We start from the raw sequence: 17,997 nt of genomic DNA, 5'->3' as shown, positions 1-17,997 counted from the left end.
GTGAATATACAGAAGGGGGATAAAGTAAGTAAGAAAGGGGGATATCAGTTAAGATGGGAAACAAATTTATATATTTGTTTGAGTGAGGGAGAGGTAAATAAAAATGGAAGAAATTATTGGAGGCAGGCAGTTGGATAAAGGTAAGGAAACGGAAGATGAAAACAGATTTGTGGGAGGGAGGAAGGAAGTTGGATAAAGGCAAAGATAAATATGACAAGTTGGAATGTGGGATAGTGATGGCGGGATGAAGAGGTAGAATAGAGGAAGGTGACATAAAAACATCAGTGAGGCAAAGGTAGGAGGTAAATAGGTAACATAGAATGATATGAAACGTGATGTGGATTTAGAAGAAAGGAAAATACATACAGGAATGTGGCGATTCTATAGCATTATATATAGCTTTGTAGCACAAACAACAGCCCCGCTTCACAGGTCCCATTCCAAAGACCTCAGACTGCAGGATGTTTCATTCCAGTGAAAATGTCCTTTGGTGATTGTGTTGAAGCCTTCCAACCATCTTTGTAAATGGAAAAGAAAGAAGTTACTGAAAACTTGATATCTAAGATAAAGGTGCCTTCATGCCAACCACAAACATGGACGCCTAGCTACCCATTAGTGTAGGTTTCCTTTCAAAGAATGTCAAAGCTAAACAGCAGGTAGTTCTCTGCGCAAATTCCACTTATGGTCAAAGCTTCTCTCAAGGCCAACATCCTTCACAAAACTGGCAAGTGACATTGTGAGATACATTATATCAGAATGACCGGGTTTCATTTGCACAAAAGTTCCCCTGATCTGGAAAATTGTATATTTTGTATATGATTTCTCATTTGATGTTGGAGGTTGGATAGAAAGGCATTGATTCATTCATCTGGCTCGTAGCAGAACATGCAGTCGTGGATCTGTTCCTCCACCGGTTCTACTTGAATGGTGACCGAGTGAAATGGAAAATAGTCGAAGGCACTTTGTGTAACTTCCTTCAATATTCTACTGAAATCATTTGATTTTTCTGTAAAAGAAATTAAAAATTAAAAAAGGGGCGTTCCTGATAACCTACAAATTCCTAAAAACTCTGGTCAGCAAACACATGGACTACTAAGCATTCCTAGATTGAGTTCTGGGCTTATACTAAGGGAAGTGGAAATTGTGCATCTAGCCACGTAGGTTTTTGTTACTTGAAGCAGAAAACTGTCCCAAGGAGTCATTTACTACATTGTGTCACATTTCCCTTCCAGATACTTTTTGTGTGAAACATAGAAATGCCCTTTAAATTACTATTATTAATGCCTAGTTCTATATGGGGAGTAATCACCATAGCAACAATCATCCTGCTGATTGGTTGCTTGCTATAGTGATAAGACCACTTTAATCCACAGCCCCCCATCTGTTCACTTTGGGATCTTAGCTAGGTGCCAGTCATCCATTTACATTTTTTTTTAACCAAACAAAAATGCCCTTTTATAGATTTTTTTAACAAATTCAGATGCAACTTGGTAGAAAAAATGGCATAATTATTGAGATAAACCTTAAAGAGACGATCTCATTAAATGTACTCTCTAGGTGTCAGAGGGACACTCTTTTTAGAGTATCACTGTCTTCTATAGTTTGGGTTTGAAGAAATACTTTTCAACGCTCTTAATAAACGTTCTGTTTTTGCCGCTGCCAGACGGTGCCTTGTTGTAAGCTAAGGGGTTACTTTTTTTCAGACTCCTAAAAGCCTCTTATGTACAGAATTCGTGAGTGATGGTTTGCAAGCAATAGGGGTTTTATTTTTCCGCAGTGACAGATAGGTCACTCAAAACTTGGGTCATTGTATTTTCTGATAGAAAAATCCCCAAGCTGAGATGCTGGTTGCAGCGTGGAAGCATACTTTGATGAAGGCTGCTGTATGATGGAATGACAGGTAAGCATTCATGTCAAAGAACATAAACCGGTCTTTATTGTGTAACAATTGAACTTTTGTTCCATACACTCATACATTTACTGACCTGTGGCAACATGGACTGAAAGAATTACTTGGTTCATTGTTAAAGCCCAAAGATGCAGGCTGTGAACTGATTTAACCCCTTCCACCGCCAGAATGCTCTGTTTCAACGCACCATAATTAAAGCCCCGTGGAGTACCTACGAGAAACGAAGGAGGGCTTTTAACAGGAATGCCATCATTTCATTAATAAAACGCTGTCAGAAAATAGAAGTGGATCTCTGTTTTTAGGAACAAAAAGACTGTTGCAAAGCCTTTGTTGGTCCCAAAAACGATAGCTATAATTCCGAGGCAGAGCCGCATTGTAACCAAATTGGATATGTTGTGCATTCTTTGTGTAAAATGAAAACCTTGCATGATATAACCCCATTGTGTGCGCCTCTAGCTACAAGTAAATTACCTGTTTATACCGCGATATGAAGGAGAATCCTTTAATAAGAAAGTGCTGGTGGTTCTAGAATTAAATAAACACGCCTATTGGGTTTTTTTTTATTTAGTCTTTTCAACTGGCAATATTGAACAATAGTCAGAAATACTCGCGATACGTCGGTAAAGAAAATAATATCTCAGTTTTCTCTTATACCTAGCGGAATATTTAAAGGGACAGTATTATATTACATAGGTGCCTCTTCGGACAGCGTATGGAACAGAAAGACACAATCCGAACACAAATGGGGTCTTTAGATGTAGATCTTATATGTTTAAAAGGATGTTTCACAGGGAAGAATTGCATTTATTAATTAGAATTCAATTCTTGAATATAACAAGTAAAAAAAGGACAAAATTTTGCGTTTAAGGCCTGTATAATGAAATGGTTTTTAAAGATGCTGTTCCACTACTCTGCTAAATTAAATATAATTTGGTAACTAAATGCAGCATTACAAACATCATTCCTCATACAATTAAATGTCTAAACCGTTCGCAGAAAGAATTCTTTAATAATATAGAATGCTGCCTCATACATAACTTTAGCAAGGAACACTTAACTGTCATGTGGCACAGAAGTAGGTACTGATAGGCTGTTGCCATAGAAACTGAAAAAAGCGCCTGTTTTCTAATGTGATGAAACCTTCAGAGGAATGAATAAAACGACATAAATCCTAGTTGATTGTTTAAAAATGTTTAAAATGCTCCTTCTAATGGCCCAAAGGAAGTTAATTCCCTTAAATTTACTCTCTCCCGCGTCACGTTTTTTTGGGAAACGCTGTAGATTGTCACGCAGCATCATTTTGTAGAAAATAATTAATTGTGACACGTGTTACCGAGACAGCGGCTTCATTAAGGTGATACGTACCTTCCATTAAGATGACCAAAACATCCCGTAGGACTGTGATGGTGGTCGCCAGAACGAAAGCAGAAAATATGAAGGTGCAGATGGAATCGGCTATCTTGTATTGTGGCTACAAAGCAAAAAAAAATCTTCATGTTATACAATATATTTGTTTTGAGGGCAGAAAAGATAGCACCACGTAATAGTTAAACATTGGGAGACTCCAGGGGAATGGAATTTTGGTTGTAAAGGTCTCATATAAAGGCCAATTTACACGCTGAGGCTTCCTAGCCCTGCAGCCAAATTTAAAACGGAAATGGTGAGTGGAATATGTTGTGATTCATTAGCCATGATTTCTGTCCCTGTTACTGTATGGAGAATCTATACCAAAATATATACTGATGTCTCCCTTATATTGATACGATGGTTCATTTGAAGTCATCATTGAAAGATCTTTATCTTTTCGTTGATCGCCATGGAGGGCCTAGTCTATAATTTGAATCTTTAACATTTGGGTCAACATGACTTTAATTCTCACCTTGAAGTATATTATAAGAGCACTGATTAGCACGCTGATACTCTGAAACAGGTCCCCGATGACGTGTATGAACGCTGCCCGTATACTTGCGTTAGTCTGAGGCTTGTAGTCAGACCCCGTATGTTCATGTTGACTTCCCATGTGGCTGTGACCATGTCCGCTGTGGTGTAAAATCAGGGCTAGGCTAGAAAGAAAACACAATGAAGGGCCCAGGGAACATCAGCCTTACAGAGATGCTCGGTTATACATAACTCCAAATATAACAAACCTGAAACAAGCCAAAAGTGTTTATACTTACATTAAATTAGCCACTAACGCACAGACTGAGGTCAGTAGCATAACTGTTCCATCAATCTTGTAATCGGGATGCATTATTCTCTCACACGCCAGATATAATAATACTCCGGTGACCAACCAGATAGTGAACATAGAGATTAAGGCACCAACAATTTCTACGAATAAGAAATTAGTTACATATTCATTATTTATGATTTTCGCCTTACATTGATATCTCACAAGAAGACGTAGGTACTATTTGGTATATTTTGCTTGGTAAATTCATCTGAGCAATGCTAAGCTTTTTTTTTTTAGAATTTCAGCCCACTTTAAATGAATAATTTTGTAAGATATTTGTGTGCGCATGTGTACAAACGTGCGCACACCATGCACACATAAGAAGTAAAAACTGCCGTTACCCTTAATGTCCTAAACTACTGTAAAAATTCCATTTTTGTTTGGAAGGAGGGAATTCTATCCCATCTCTACTCATCGTGAGTGAACGTGTGTAAAGTGTCAAAAAATTCAACTATTAATTCATATTATGAAATGTTGTTATCCAAAAAAACTGAATTGGATTTTGTCTACTGTGTTATGTATTGGATTCCGAAAAATCCTTGCTCTTTATATATATATATATATATATATATATATATATATATATATATATATATATGTCGGCGCTTTATAAAGTATAATAATAATAATAAAAATATAACAATGATATTTGTAGCTAAAAATATTTAATACAATGGGAGTTGAACGAGATTTGCCTTCAAATAATCTTCTATCTTGTTAAATATAATAACGTGAATTGTTTTCAGCACTATGTTGTGTGGTCTTGTGTTAAATGACAATAATGTGTTACCTGCTCTATACCACCCAAAAGTGAGCTTCCTTGTCGCAGGCTTAGACGACAACCACAGAGAGCAGAGACTGATGAGAAAACTAGACAAATCCACTAAAAGATGGGCCGCATCTGTTACCACGGCGAGACTGCCAGCGATATAACCCCCTGAAATGAAAAATAAAGTGCATACAGCGGAGGAAATGCCAGGAAAAGCATCTTAATTTATAGCAGAGAGTCTGCGAAGCAGCCAGAGATTTACTTGAATCTGTCATTTCCACGGCACAAGAAAAGATTGCAGAACACGATTGCAGAATGATTCGGGAGTCCGTGGCTCCAGGGTGGGCCGTAATCAGTTGTCTATGGCTAGGTGTAACAGTCGTTCTGAAGAGCCGCAGATTTCAGGCCACCCGCTGACTGGCTGAGCGTGTTGGCGGTTTTATTCCACATAATACATGTGGCCATCTTCTGACTTGGCGAGGCCAGCCACGGCTGCTTGTGGCTTGTACGGCGCTAGTAGTTGATGAGCTGGTCATAGAAAATGAGTCAATATCTGACATGCGTTTCCATTTATTTATGTAGAGTTGACTGTAAACAACGTAAAGACTCCAGACTCCTTCGGTCTAAGTACGCCAGCTCGCTCCCACTTAAGCTCGGACAGCAGGCCCACAGAAATGTCCTCCGGGTGGAATCAGACCCTCCAAACCAATACACAAATCCAATGGGCCAACAACACTGCGCATTCACAAATCATCCACGAAATCAACAACAGGACAAAAACTGCACACGCTTTATGAATAAACACGTATGCGTGAAACGCGTTAAGCGTTAGGGTTATGATTAAGCAGTTATGTGTGAAACGCGTTAAGCGCTAAGCTCATGATTACGTATGTGTGATATGCATTAACCTTATGATTAAAGATTTATGTGTGAAACGCGTTAAGCTTATGATTAAGGACTTATGTGTGAAATGCATTAAGCGTTAAGCTTATTATTCAGCCCTTTTTTTACTCACCCATTGGTGTGGATTTGGTGGATGATTTGTGTTTGTGATAGAGTGGACTGTCCCTTTAAGCAGAGCAGGGAGTTGGGGGGTATATAAAAGAGAAATTCCAATAAAACTAGTTAAAATCAAGCAATCAGCAGAAACCCTCGTGACCCTGCGCCGCCAATGTTTACACGTTGTTTACAATGTTTACGCTACAGCTTTTTAAATAACTATTCAGCTACTATTTGTTAAAGAACATAGTTATTTTTATTTCTTATAGACTCTTCATTCTTTCTTTATGTGCCAGCGTAAACTTTAAATTCCTTCCTTACCTCTACAGTTGAATAGAATTACAATAGTAGGATTAAAAGCGTCAGAAAGTGCGCATCGGGATTATCTCCGCTCCACAAAGAGCCAACCAGCATCTCCACACCGGATTATCTGGAGCTTTGTCTATCCTGAGCAATGTTCATGATGTTTTAATAGACACGGCCAAAAAGCCTTTATCTAAAGCGCGGTAAAAAAATTTCAGTACACTACTAAACGGTTTAACCTATGATCCTACATTTTAACCTTAACAAAATTGAATGTATATAAAATATATATACTGTATATACACTGTATCTCCCACTAGATTGTAAGCCCATTTGAGCAGGGTCCTCCTCAACTGATGTTTCTGTATGTTTCTTGTTATGCTTTATACTATTTGTAATGTCCTGTCTACCCTTTGTACAGCGCTGCGAAATGCGCTATATAAAAATATAAACATTTAACTGAATAATATTGAAACCAATCGGTCAGGCACTGTGGGAGTACTTTGTATTTTTATTTTACATTTTAGATGTCCCATTTCAATTGTCACAACCAGGAGCACACCCCACAGAAGTTCTTTCCCCAGATACAGCTAGCAAGGGGTTGAGCCCCAAGATCTGAAACCAGGGGCTTCCATGATCTCAATACTGTGGAGGCTCATGTGGAGGGTTTAGCACATAGACTGTACAGATGTTCCTGGCATTGTGTCCAGGAACATCTATATGGTGGAAAAAATATACCCTCCCAAGACCAAATTGTAGATTCCACAGATGGTTGTGGAGAATAGCACGGCTAAAATCCTGTGGACGGACAAGCTAGTACCGGCCAATCAACCGGACATTGTGGCGCTAGACAAGAAGACGGCGATGGTGATAGATCTAGTGGTGCCAAGTGAACAGCAACATTAGAAATATGTAGTATGAGAAGTACCAGGGTCTGAAAGAAGAACTAGAGAAGATGTGGAGAGTGAAGGCCAAAGTGGTCCCGGTGGTCATAGGAGCACTCGGGGCTGTGACTCCTAAGCTGGGAGAGTGACTCCAACAGATCCCAGGAACGACATGAGAACACTCTGTCCAGAAGAGTGCAAACAGCTAAGATACTGCGCAGAACCCTCAAACTACCAGGCATACCCAGAGCCCTGAAGTTCCCAGGTATGACTATAACTATGTAATGTCCTCTGATCTAGACCTGTTCTAGCATCTAGTAGGAGATTTTATCTCATTCGGATTTTTGGATGAAACCAAACCTTCTGTCTTTTTTAAAGCTTAGCTAAGTTCATATAGTTGTGTATAAAAGAAGAAAATGATTTGAACAGAAGAATAGCAAAGTGACCGAGAGAAAGAAAAAGTCAACTGAAAACATAGACTTTAATTTATTCAAAGAAAGATTGATTTCTTTACAGCTTTTATCATTAACTAATTCCAATTATTATTTTTTTTTCCAATAAAAGTAAATATTTTGAGACGTCTGGCTTAAAACTAAGGGGCTGTTTGAAAGCATAGAGCTGTGGGAAAACATGACAGAATTAGCATATCACTCAATGTCATGTCCTGATGTTATCTGTCTTCTCCTCCAAACAAAGTAAACAGAAAAATCTTCTGCAATCAAAGGTGAGCAGTACTTTATCAAAAGGCAACCATTTATGGAAGAGAATAGTCATACAAAATGTATCTCTAGGCCATAATGAAATAGTTTGGAGTCAAAGCAAAGCTTTTGTTAGTAGTTAAATCCAGACACTTACCATGAATGTAATGTAAGGAACTTTTGGTGGCCCTCTGTCACCTTCATTCACCTAATAAGCCCTTCTCTGACCCTAATCTTTCCAAATGAGTCAGGTTGATCATTTAATCATTGGCGACAATAAATTGTCACCTTTGAACCGTGTCTTGTTGTTAGGCATAAGACTACTAGCCATTTTGTTGAAATGGTTTGAGAGCCCAACCTCAAGAGTTCCCATCATCTCTAACTTCTACTGCAATTCATTATTTCTTTATTTTCTGATATTTACCGACTTCAATTAGTTATCTTAGTCATTCTTCCCACATATTTATTTTCCTAGTGTGTTTTTAAAAATGATGCACTTTTTGCATCCTTCCCAATTTGGATTCTATCTTCATTCTTGTGGTCTGCTTATTGTTGATGTTGTCTTCTTATAATTACCTTTATTATTTCCTTTCTGCTAAGATATATTGCTGTTGAACTAATTAAGGATCACTTTTTATGCCTAGATTGATGGTGGTAGATTTAAAAGTATAATTAGCTAGCTGGTATATTATTTTTTTTATGATTCTTTAGATCCTTTTTAAAGAAATTGTATCAAAGTAGGTGTTTGCATTCTAAATGATAATAGCATCATGCACAAACTCTGCTGCAGGGATTTCATACTTGGGGGACCTGTAATGCTGCTTTATCTTATTAATATGTATTAAAATACTAAATATTACGTATCTCTAAGTGGTGGCATGACTGATAGAGAGGCAGGAACAGCCCCTGTGACCAGGGTACCAGTGGGGACAACATCTCTGCATCTCCTGTCTCATGGTCTCATGTCTCCAACATCTTCCCTCCGGAGCCCAGTCTAAACCTTAAGCTACATATAGGGTTCATGTGTGGAGAGCGGCCAAACACATTATATAATGCTCCTACTGACTAACAGGATTAACCCTTTTGGTTCCAAGAAAATAAAATGTATGAATTTGGCCTACTGTCCTAGACGTGCCACAGGCTTTTTTTATACTTGACAAATTGCAGAAGAAGAAATATTAAGGTTATTTAGTGTATGGATACTGTGTATAAATTAGCACAGCCATTGACCATTGGATCAAGAGTTAGACAAGCCTAAGCTCTTATATTTATTGTCTCCATTACTACTTGGACAGAAATGGGGAATAGTCCAGTAAAGGTGAAAATCAACATGGTTAAATCTAAAGCTACGCATCTGTGGTGAACAAACAGACTCTAAAGATAAATATGCTTATAATTATATATTAAGTTATATTAACCCAGATAATCATCGATGGAGATAAACTTTGACTAGCTAATAGGTAAAATAACATAAGAGAGGTCTCAACATATTTGTAGATATGGTAAGGGGTGAATTCTTGGTTGGACCAAACAAAAAAAGGAAAGTGAGGCTCATAACAATGTCAGGAAGCTCACCTGTAATCTCTGCACCTATAAAGGTGAGACAGATTGCTGCCGCTATGTAGAGTTTTTTCTTGGCGAGTTTCTGTTCCGTCTGTCTGGCCTCATAGGCTTTGGTGTTATTGTTATGACAATGGTAAATGTTACTTAAATGGGGATTCTCTTCTTCCTGGAGTTTCTCTTTACTAAAATTACCCAGTTCTCCACTAGACACACAAATAAGACAAAAAAACAATGAATGAGTAAAAGATTTAAAATATTGACACCATTTGGATAATTTCAAGAACAACAAACCAATATACTCATCATAACACATACATTTTTAATAATAATAATTTAATCAAGAATTTTATAGCTGAAACCTGTAGCATTTATTACTATGTCAATTAAGTGATATTCCTAGTTACTGAAATACACAGACTTATATTCTGTATGTATGAAAATATATACCTATATTTATTTAGAATGCTTTTTCCATTAAGGGAGATTTCTATTTTTTTTTAATTAAAGACAGTCCTGGAGAATAATTACAAAAGGTACATTTCTTTATATTGCAGTTCTAACATATTTATTTGTCTGTGTTTAGATTTTAAAGGAAACCACACTTGCTTTTAGATTAATTTTAAATGAGTTGAAAATGTGTTTTTCTCCCCAAGGATGTATCTCTCTGTTTGTGTTTCACACGAGAAAAAGCAATGTTATGGACATTCAGGAGATGGAGAGAGGTTCAGTGAAGAAAGGACTGAGGCTGTTTTCTAGGGAAATAGTTACAAACTGATCACGGAAGGTGAAGGGTACAGCTGGATTCCAATGCTAAATAGTTATTAGTTTTACACAGTGAAAGGCGATGATGTTTTTAGGCAGGGCCATAAATTAAATCATAGGTGCAGCAATCACATAAAACCTGAGAACTCTACATATGCTCACCCCAGAAATAAGAGCCTCTGCTGTTTCATTTGTGGGCAGTGAGGTATTATTTGGTCTCAACCCACTCTCCACCCAGGTTACTCCTACTCCCTGCTCCAATTGGCTCATTCGCTGCCCAGGTTGGACTTACGCTCTGCCCATTTTTGTTTGGGGACTGTTTGGAGTTAGCCTTGTCCTTGTCTCACCCACAGCCCCTTCCTCCCTCCTATAAGGAGCAGGAGACGGAGAGCTCTCAGCGGACCACCCTGGGAGATGCCCAAGTTTGCACAAATCTTGACCACATGGCCCCTGCATTAATGTATAGCGATTCCATTAAAAGATCAGATGTTATCAATGCAATCGATTTATGTATTGATTTCCCTAGCTTGTGTATAATTAAGTCAATCATTTGTGGTAGAGCTGGATCCCTGAAATAAATAATTACTTAAGAGTCATAAAAGCCAAGAATCATCCCTGCCTATTTTATGTACTAACATTTTGTTGCACAATACATATTCTCACCAAGCAAATTAGCAATTTATTTTCATAAGGTTTAAATAACTGTCTTAACTACACCATCTGCTGCCTCTATTGGTGTCCCATTGTTGACGGCCCATCTAGAAACAAAGGATTTCAGTATGAGGAGCGGTTCTGGTGCAAAGGAGAACAAAATGACAAAACTGTTGTGTAGCCATTAGCAATTTCTGCTAATGGATATATAATATTTTTTGCACCAGAATTACTCTTTATATATAACTTTTTAGAGCCTTGTGAGTCGTTTTCTCTGCCTGCCATAAAAACTCAAACCTTACTTTGTCCTTGGTCTTGTCTTAGATTTAAGATCTGCCATATGCCTATCCCATCCACGTTTCAGTTTCCTAACTGTATCAACCTCTACAACTTCTGCTGGAAGACTGTTCCATGCATGAAGCACCACAACCCAGAGGCATCACAACAGTCTTTTGGGAAGATAGCGCTGGAAGCACAACTTAATACAATGGAGGGACAAAAATATGAACCCTAATCAGATGCTCTCAAAGACAGTAAAAGGCTAGGTTTCCACTTGGGTTTTTGTCCGGCGTTTTTTTCTTGATGAAAAACGCCAGGAAAACTGCCAAGAAAACTGCCACTGCATTTACCTGCGTTTTGGCGTTTTTTCAGGAGTTTTTTCTGGCGTTTTAGCCTTTCTGTGGAAATTGCTTTTTTTGACCTTAGGCAGTTTTTCCAGTCTTTACAAGTTAGAAGTTTCACCCAGCTAAAAGGGATTAGGATAAATGGCAAGTATCTGCCCTCTCCTGATGTCATTTACTTGGTAGACCCTTTTGTCTCTTTTCTGTGGTTTGTAAGGCATGCTTTATTCCGAATGTCTGCTCCTCTGGGAAGATTGGCCCCAAATGATGGTGCAAATTGTTTGCTGTTGCTTTTGGCACGCAGGATCCGGTCGCGTATGTTTGTTTGTAATGGCATGTTTGTTCCAAACGGTGTAAAATTCAATATGAACCAGTCCAGGACTTTGTTTTGTGTGAAACTGTTTGTTTTCAGCCTATTTCTCGTAGGACACACAGATACTGGGTCCATCCTCTGCATTGTAACTGTGGAAAAAACGCCATAAAAAACGCCAAGGCAATAAACCCACATGGCTTTTTCATGGCGTTTTTTCTCTCCCATAGACTTCTATTGGAGAAAAACGCCATGATTTCCTTGCAAAAAACGCCAGAGTGTGAACATGCTGCGATTTTGAAAAACTGCCACAGAGCCCAAAAAAGCAGAAAAACGCCAAAGAGGACTGAAAAAACGCCAGACAGAAAAACGCCAAGTGGAAATGGCATTTTGCGATTTCCTATTGAAGAACAGCTAACATCTGGCTGCTGCGTTTTTCCACTAAAAAAAATGCCAGGTGGCGCTATTGGCGTTTTTATGGGCGTTTTTAGCAAAAAAAAACCAAATGGAAACCTAGCCAAATCCAGACTTTTTACATGCCACACCTTATTAACCTGTACCATATATTACAGATTGACTTCTCCAAGCCATGTAAATAAATACTGTACCTAATTACTGTTCTGGTGACCGAGCAATGTCCTCTGCTACGTTTTATGCTATAACAAATTAAATATTCATTTCAGAGCAAATCATCATTAAAAATTGAACATTCAATGGGTGAATAAACCAAGATTCTGATTCTGAAAAAAAACCCCTTTGCTTAAGTTGAGCCTGTTTATAAAGTCTCTACAGAACATCAAGGCAGGATCTGTCTTCTAAATAGCCATTCGTTTGGCCCTGTAATAACTCTCCAATGTACTTTACCAACTGAATTAACAATATTAATTCAACAAAAGAAATTAAAAACAATAGCGCGAGAGTCCTTTGCTGCCGCAGCACCTAGGCATCCTTCCAGAAAAGCAAAATGCCTGGTTTACATGCTGGTGAATAAATCAAACGTTAAATGTAATCAGGAAGCAATGGAAAGTCAATCAGCGTCAATAATTAACATCGTGAAGCCCTGTGAAGTCCCTCGTTAAGAATTACAGACATGTAAAAAAGAATAATAGATACTATTAGAGTTTAGGAAATGTGAACGCGCAAACATATTACGTCTTCAATTACGGGGGGTGGGGGGGAAGCTCTAATGGGTTTCAACAGACCATAGTGTTAATTTATTACATCTTATTGTTGAGCAGATCTGCTTAATAGCTTCCAGATAAAATATGTTCTGTTCTGAGAATTCTTAAGGAGAACGCGGAAATAGGAAGACGTTACCGTACTAAGAGTCCTATCGACATCAGAGTCAGAGCTTGTGTGTTCGGATAAACGCGCCATTCCAGTATAGTTGTGGTCGTTATTATAATTTGATTTTTGAAAGACAGTATATGGTAAAAAGTACAAATAAATCTATTCAGAAAATGCTTGTTCGACAGAGCAGTGGTAGCGTGATTTAGCCCAATTATTCAAGAAACATAGTTACTCTGGTACGCAAGGGTATGGGTTTTATTATCCTATTTACTTTTAAGTCCGTTTGCATCTGATATAACTGCTATACTTGTGACAGTACAATATTTTTTGTTCATTTACTATAAAACCTGGCAATTTCCCTATACAAATGAGGTCTGTATAGTTGATCGAGGTTTATACACAACTAGTTACAACCTGAACATTTGATTTAAATCACAGCCTTAAAATTCAGGAAAGTAGCTTGTACTTTGTGTATGTATCTATATATTCCAAGGGAGCCATCACCTCCACAGATTTAGGTGGCGCATATTAATTGATGAGAGAATTGTGTGAGCTGCATGGATAACATGAGAGGGAGTGAGTGAGTGAGTGAGTGTGTATGTATGTAGGTTTAAGTGTATGGTGTTAGTAAGTGTGTGTATGTATGTGTAAGTGTGTGTATGTTAGATGTTAGAGTGTGTGTGTATATGTGTGTGTGTACATGTATGGTTGGATGTGTATGTACAGTATGTATGTGCAACTGTATGGTGGTAAAGTGTGTTCATGTATATATGTGTAACTGTATGATGTTAAAAGTGAGTGGGTATATGTGTATGCATGTATCTTTAAGTGTATGGTCTTAGAGTGAGTGTGGTTTTGTATGTGTAAGTGTGTTAGTGTGTGGAGCATGTGTGTTAGTGTATGGTATTAGCGTGTGTGTGGTTAGCATGTGTGTGTAAGTATTTGGTGTTAGTGTGTGTGGGTAGGGGTTAGTGTATGATGTTAGCATGAGTGTATGTGTGTCACCATATGGCGTTAGTGTATGGTATGGTTAGTGTATGGTGTTAACGTGAGCGTGTGTTAGTTTTATAGCATTAATATGAGTGTGTGTGTCATTGTATGGTGTTGGAGTGTCAGGAGTTAGTGGTTGGAGAGAGATAGTGTGTGTGTGTGTGTGTGTGTGTGTACTTTGTGATTTAAGAATGAGTAGGGCCATGTACAGCACACCACAAAGTCTGTGCCTTCTGCTCATAGTTCTCCATAGTCTAGGAGGGACGGTTGGGGAGATCAGACCTTTGAGTTTATTTGACTTCATAGGTTTTATTCCCTAAAGTATGCAGTAGAGTTATGGTTTTAACTCTTTCTTTCACTATTCATTATGAGGAGGCAACATAGGCAAGATTGTCCAGAATGGATGGCTGAGCTGGCCCTGTATAATGCATCATTTAATGTGTAAGGAGACTTTAAAGCATGTTTGGTTAAAGTAGAATAAAGCTCATACCTACACTATCTATCCCCTTTCTCCATACCTTATGTTTCTTCATCCCATTCCCTCTAGATTGCAATCTTTATCAAATATCAAATACTGATATATAACCAAATTGAATTCTATCTTTGTCATATCCTCAAATATATGAGTTGCAAGAAGAGCTGTTGAAATTGTTGGCACTATATAAATAAAATATAATATTATTAATGATAATAATATACATTTATATAAAGTTTGTATTTATAAAAGGTTATGGGTGAATTACATAGCTGGGCACCACTATAGCTCTGTCCTTTTTCTCTCCATCTCTCCTTCTTTCTGGATCTCACTCGGGGTATTTCATTACGTAAAAGGGTCTCCACCATAAATATACCCATGATTGTTATTTTTAAATGATTAGCACTTGAATAAAACAGCATTCCATAAACTAAAAGTTTGTGATTTAACTATTAATTAATTTTCAGCACCTTATTTTGGACTATATTCTAGAATCATGTGTCACTGTGCCTCTGAAATTACTATACAATGGACAAAAAAACATATTATTGATAGAATCGAAACATAAAAGTTACACCATAAACATCACCTTGTATCTGTAACTTTTTTGTGGGGATAATATATATATATATATATATATGAGATATATGGATTAATTCTCTATAAAATGTTCTGTTTCTGAGTAATTTTGTTGTGCGTATTCAGATGTATATTTATTCTCAGATAATATATATATAAATATATATATATATATATATATATAAATATATATATATATATATATATATATATTTCTGAGTACTTTTGTCGTGCGTATTCGGCCACATATTAACTTTATTTATTGTTTATTTATCTTAATCAGCTTCTCTATCTACAATCAGTAATCATAAAAATACTTACCTGTTTTTAGTTAGGGAATACATCTTCGTTGCTTTGTCGCCTACCAGGCAAGCCTTTTCTACTCCCCTCATTCTGGGAAATTAAAGGTAACACTTAGGAAACAAATAACTGCCAGATGAAAAAAATCCACCATAGTCTGAAGGGTATTCTTCAGGTGTTCTTTACCTACAGTATAACTTTCAGAGATAGCTACAAGCTTTGGTTCAATTCATTATTCCTCCTCAATTTAGAGCCGGTAGTTCCCCCCCTGCTGATTGTCTGGAAAGTGAGCAAAAACAGACTCAAAGCCGGAGGATGGTCTTTAAGTTAAATCAGCCTTTGTTTGCTGAAAGCAATTCATCTACCTGTTCACCGGCTCACGTGGCCAATAAAAGGACAGCCCCTTTCCCAAAAGGAATTTTGTTACATCTCGTTAATATGTGAATTCCTGGAAGAGAACAACGATTCGTGTAAACCGATCGAGAATCAAAGAAATTAAATTATCATGTGAGATCTTTCATTCTTACGTAAACATGTCGAGTGGAATAATTAATTACAATACAGGTAAACAAGGGACTGCTGGGAGCTGTATCACAAAGTATCACAAATCTAAAAAACTCTAAAAAAATAAATAAAAAAAGCAAAATCACCCTATATGTAAGAAAGGATATTATTATTATTGCTATGATTTATGTCTATAGGGGCAACAATTTACATAACGCTTCTTGCAATACATACTGTACATTCAAAAGATATGATAAAACATAAGTGAGCTCTTTGCCCCCACTGGGTACTTTTAATGCCCTTCATCCCACCAGGCAGATGATGGAGGGCATGAGGGAAAGCAGGTGATAAACTCTCTGCCATGTATAGTTTATTTCTATTTTGTAACTCAATGGGACTGGGGAACGGTGAAAAGGGGTATAGGTAGGCTTTTTTATCTAAAGGGTTAATTTATTGCTTCCCATGCCACCATACCTGGAGATTATCACCCCTTTAGTTGATGGGGAGTATATCAGACCCCCATTTTTGTGTATCTATATATATATAATATATTATTTAGTACTGTGGCCATGTGCGTGATCTTGAATTTGCTTTGCAAGCTGCTGTACAGGCAGACGTAGATTTGTAATGACAAACTCGTTATGTGAGAATTTATTTTTAATGCAGACGGACGGTCTCTATCAGCTGGATCGGTTTTGCATACAACACAGTGCAACAAAACCAAATAACAAAAAATAAAAAGTGTAATAACTTCAACAAACCATAATACAGTCTAATATGTCCACTGCTGGTTGCCAGTGCAAAATGTGACCGTATTCTGTATTTTTTCTGTAATATTTGTCATAAGCTGTATGTGACACAGCCCACATATTGCAGCCTACCATTATATTGTAAAACGCAAATATAATTTCTATGGCGGCAACTGTTCATTATTCCATATGGGCAAAATAAATGGCTGCCTACGGCCCTGAGTTTTCCTATGTCAGAAAACAAATGTATGCGGGGGGGGGGGCACCAGAAACATTGTTCTATTCGGGTGCCAGAAATCCTAGGACTGGACCTCGTCCTCCTGCTTATGATTGCTAGCTTGACATCCTCTGCATGAGAAAGAGCCTTTGAAGAACATTACACATTTAACGTGATCTCGCTTAAAGATGTTGTTCCACATAGACTTCTTCTCCCGACATTCCGAGATATTACATTTTATTATGTACTAATATGGAATGCATATTACATCAGCTGATTCCTTTTCTTAAATAACAGTTTTGCTGCATTTTCATGTTGAAAATCCTGTCTGTCTTCATTGCTATTACAGACAGGGTGTTAACTTTAAGCTGATCTAATAACTCTCATCACACCTATCAGTCACACCCACTGACCATCACCGTGTAATGTGCATCTGTAAAGCATTACTGTTTCAAAGCATGAGCGTGAATGGCAGGTGGGGTGGCTGCCGGTGAAGGAAGGAAGGAGTTTCGGAGGAATGACAGGACTGTATTATTTCAATAAACATTTAAACACAATTTTTAGGGGACATGGAGCATTAAGGAGAAAAACAAAATTACAAATAGCTTTATTTTACTTTTCTCTACATTATTATTTTGTATTGTTTTATTTAGAGCCGTCATATTTCATATCACTGTACAATGGGTGAACAAGACATCACAAATATACAAAATAACAACTTGACTTACAGAAACAACAGGTGAGGAGGACCCGGCTCAAATGAGCTTACAATCTAGTGGGAGTTAGGGTGTATTACACGAGAGGTGAAAGAGCCACATGGTGCAGAACTTATTATTATTATTTATTGTTTTATATAGCGCCATCAAATTCCGTAGCGCTGTTATCCTACTGGCAGCTCTTATAAGGACAGTTAAAAATGTGTCCCTATCTAGGAAGGACAGCTCCTCTTTGGGACCCAAATGCCTCATTCGGTATCCTTTTCATAGCAGCGCAGAATGATATCTGGGTGTGAGTGAATTACAACATTGTACAGCCATTAAAATCACAATATTCTGTATAAAAGCAGCAGAAAATGGGATTATGAATGAAATTGTAAAATCTGGTGAAACGCCTTCTTGTAGATTTTCACTGGATGCTATTGTTCGATTTCTTTTAGGGAAATAATGCTCCAGTATCTACAAAAAAATAAAAT

The 17,997-nt window shown here is 37.6% G+C and overlaps 1 protein-coding gene across 1 annotated transcript; it reads right to left on the bottom strand.

Moving 5' to 3' along the window:
- Positions 1 to 310: 310 nt before the first annotated feature.
- SLC30A8 (solute carrier family 30 member 8) lies at positions 311 to 15,571 on the bottom strand. The gene is made up of 8 exons (XM_053467271.1): positions 15,357 to 15,571; positions 9,371 to 9,561; positions 4,933 to 5,079; positions 4,087 to 4,240; positions 3,789 to 3,972; positions 3,275 to 3,380; positions 1,986 to 2,120; positions 311 to 1,006 (listed from the first exon to the last, which is right to left on the bottom strand). The coding sequence occupies exons 1-8, from the start codon at positions 15,425 to 15,427 to the stop codon at positions 861 to 863; spliced, it is 1,134 nt and encodes a 377-aa protein (XP_053323246.1). The 5' UTR covers positions 15,428 to 15,571; the 3' UTR covers positions 311 to 860.
- Positions 15,572 to 17,997: the final 2,426 nt, after the last annotated feature.

This window comes from Spea bombifrons, chromosome 5 (genome assembly GCF_027358695.1).
Source record: "Spea bombifrons isolate aSpeBom1 chromosome 5, aSpeBom1.2.pri, whole genome shotgun sequence".
Classification (NCBI taxonomy): Eukaryota; Metazoa; Chordata; class Amphibia; order Anura; family Pelobatidae; genus Spea; species Spea bombifrons.
The sequence above is the reverse complement of the archived record's forward strand: the minus strand, read 5'-3'. Positions and strand labels throughout refer to the sequence as shown.

What these genes read in the sequence shown, in the direction of transcription:
- SLC30A8 (XM_053467271.1), bottom strand. Translation starts at nt 15,427, where the DNA reads ATGAGGGGAGTAGAAAAGGCTTGCCTGGTAGGCGACAAAGCAACGAAG. An exon ending in TTTTGGGTGGTATAGAGCAG is followed by an intron (nt 4,241 to 4,932) that starts GTAACACATTAT and finishes TCTTATTCGTAG; the next exon opens with AAATTGTTGGTGCCTTAATC. An exon ending in CTCTTATAATATACTTCAAG is followed by an intron (nt 3,381 to 3,788) that starts GTGAGAATTAAA and finishes TTTGCTTTGTAG; the next exon opens with CCACAATACAAGATAGCCGA.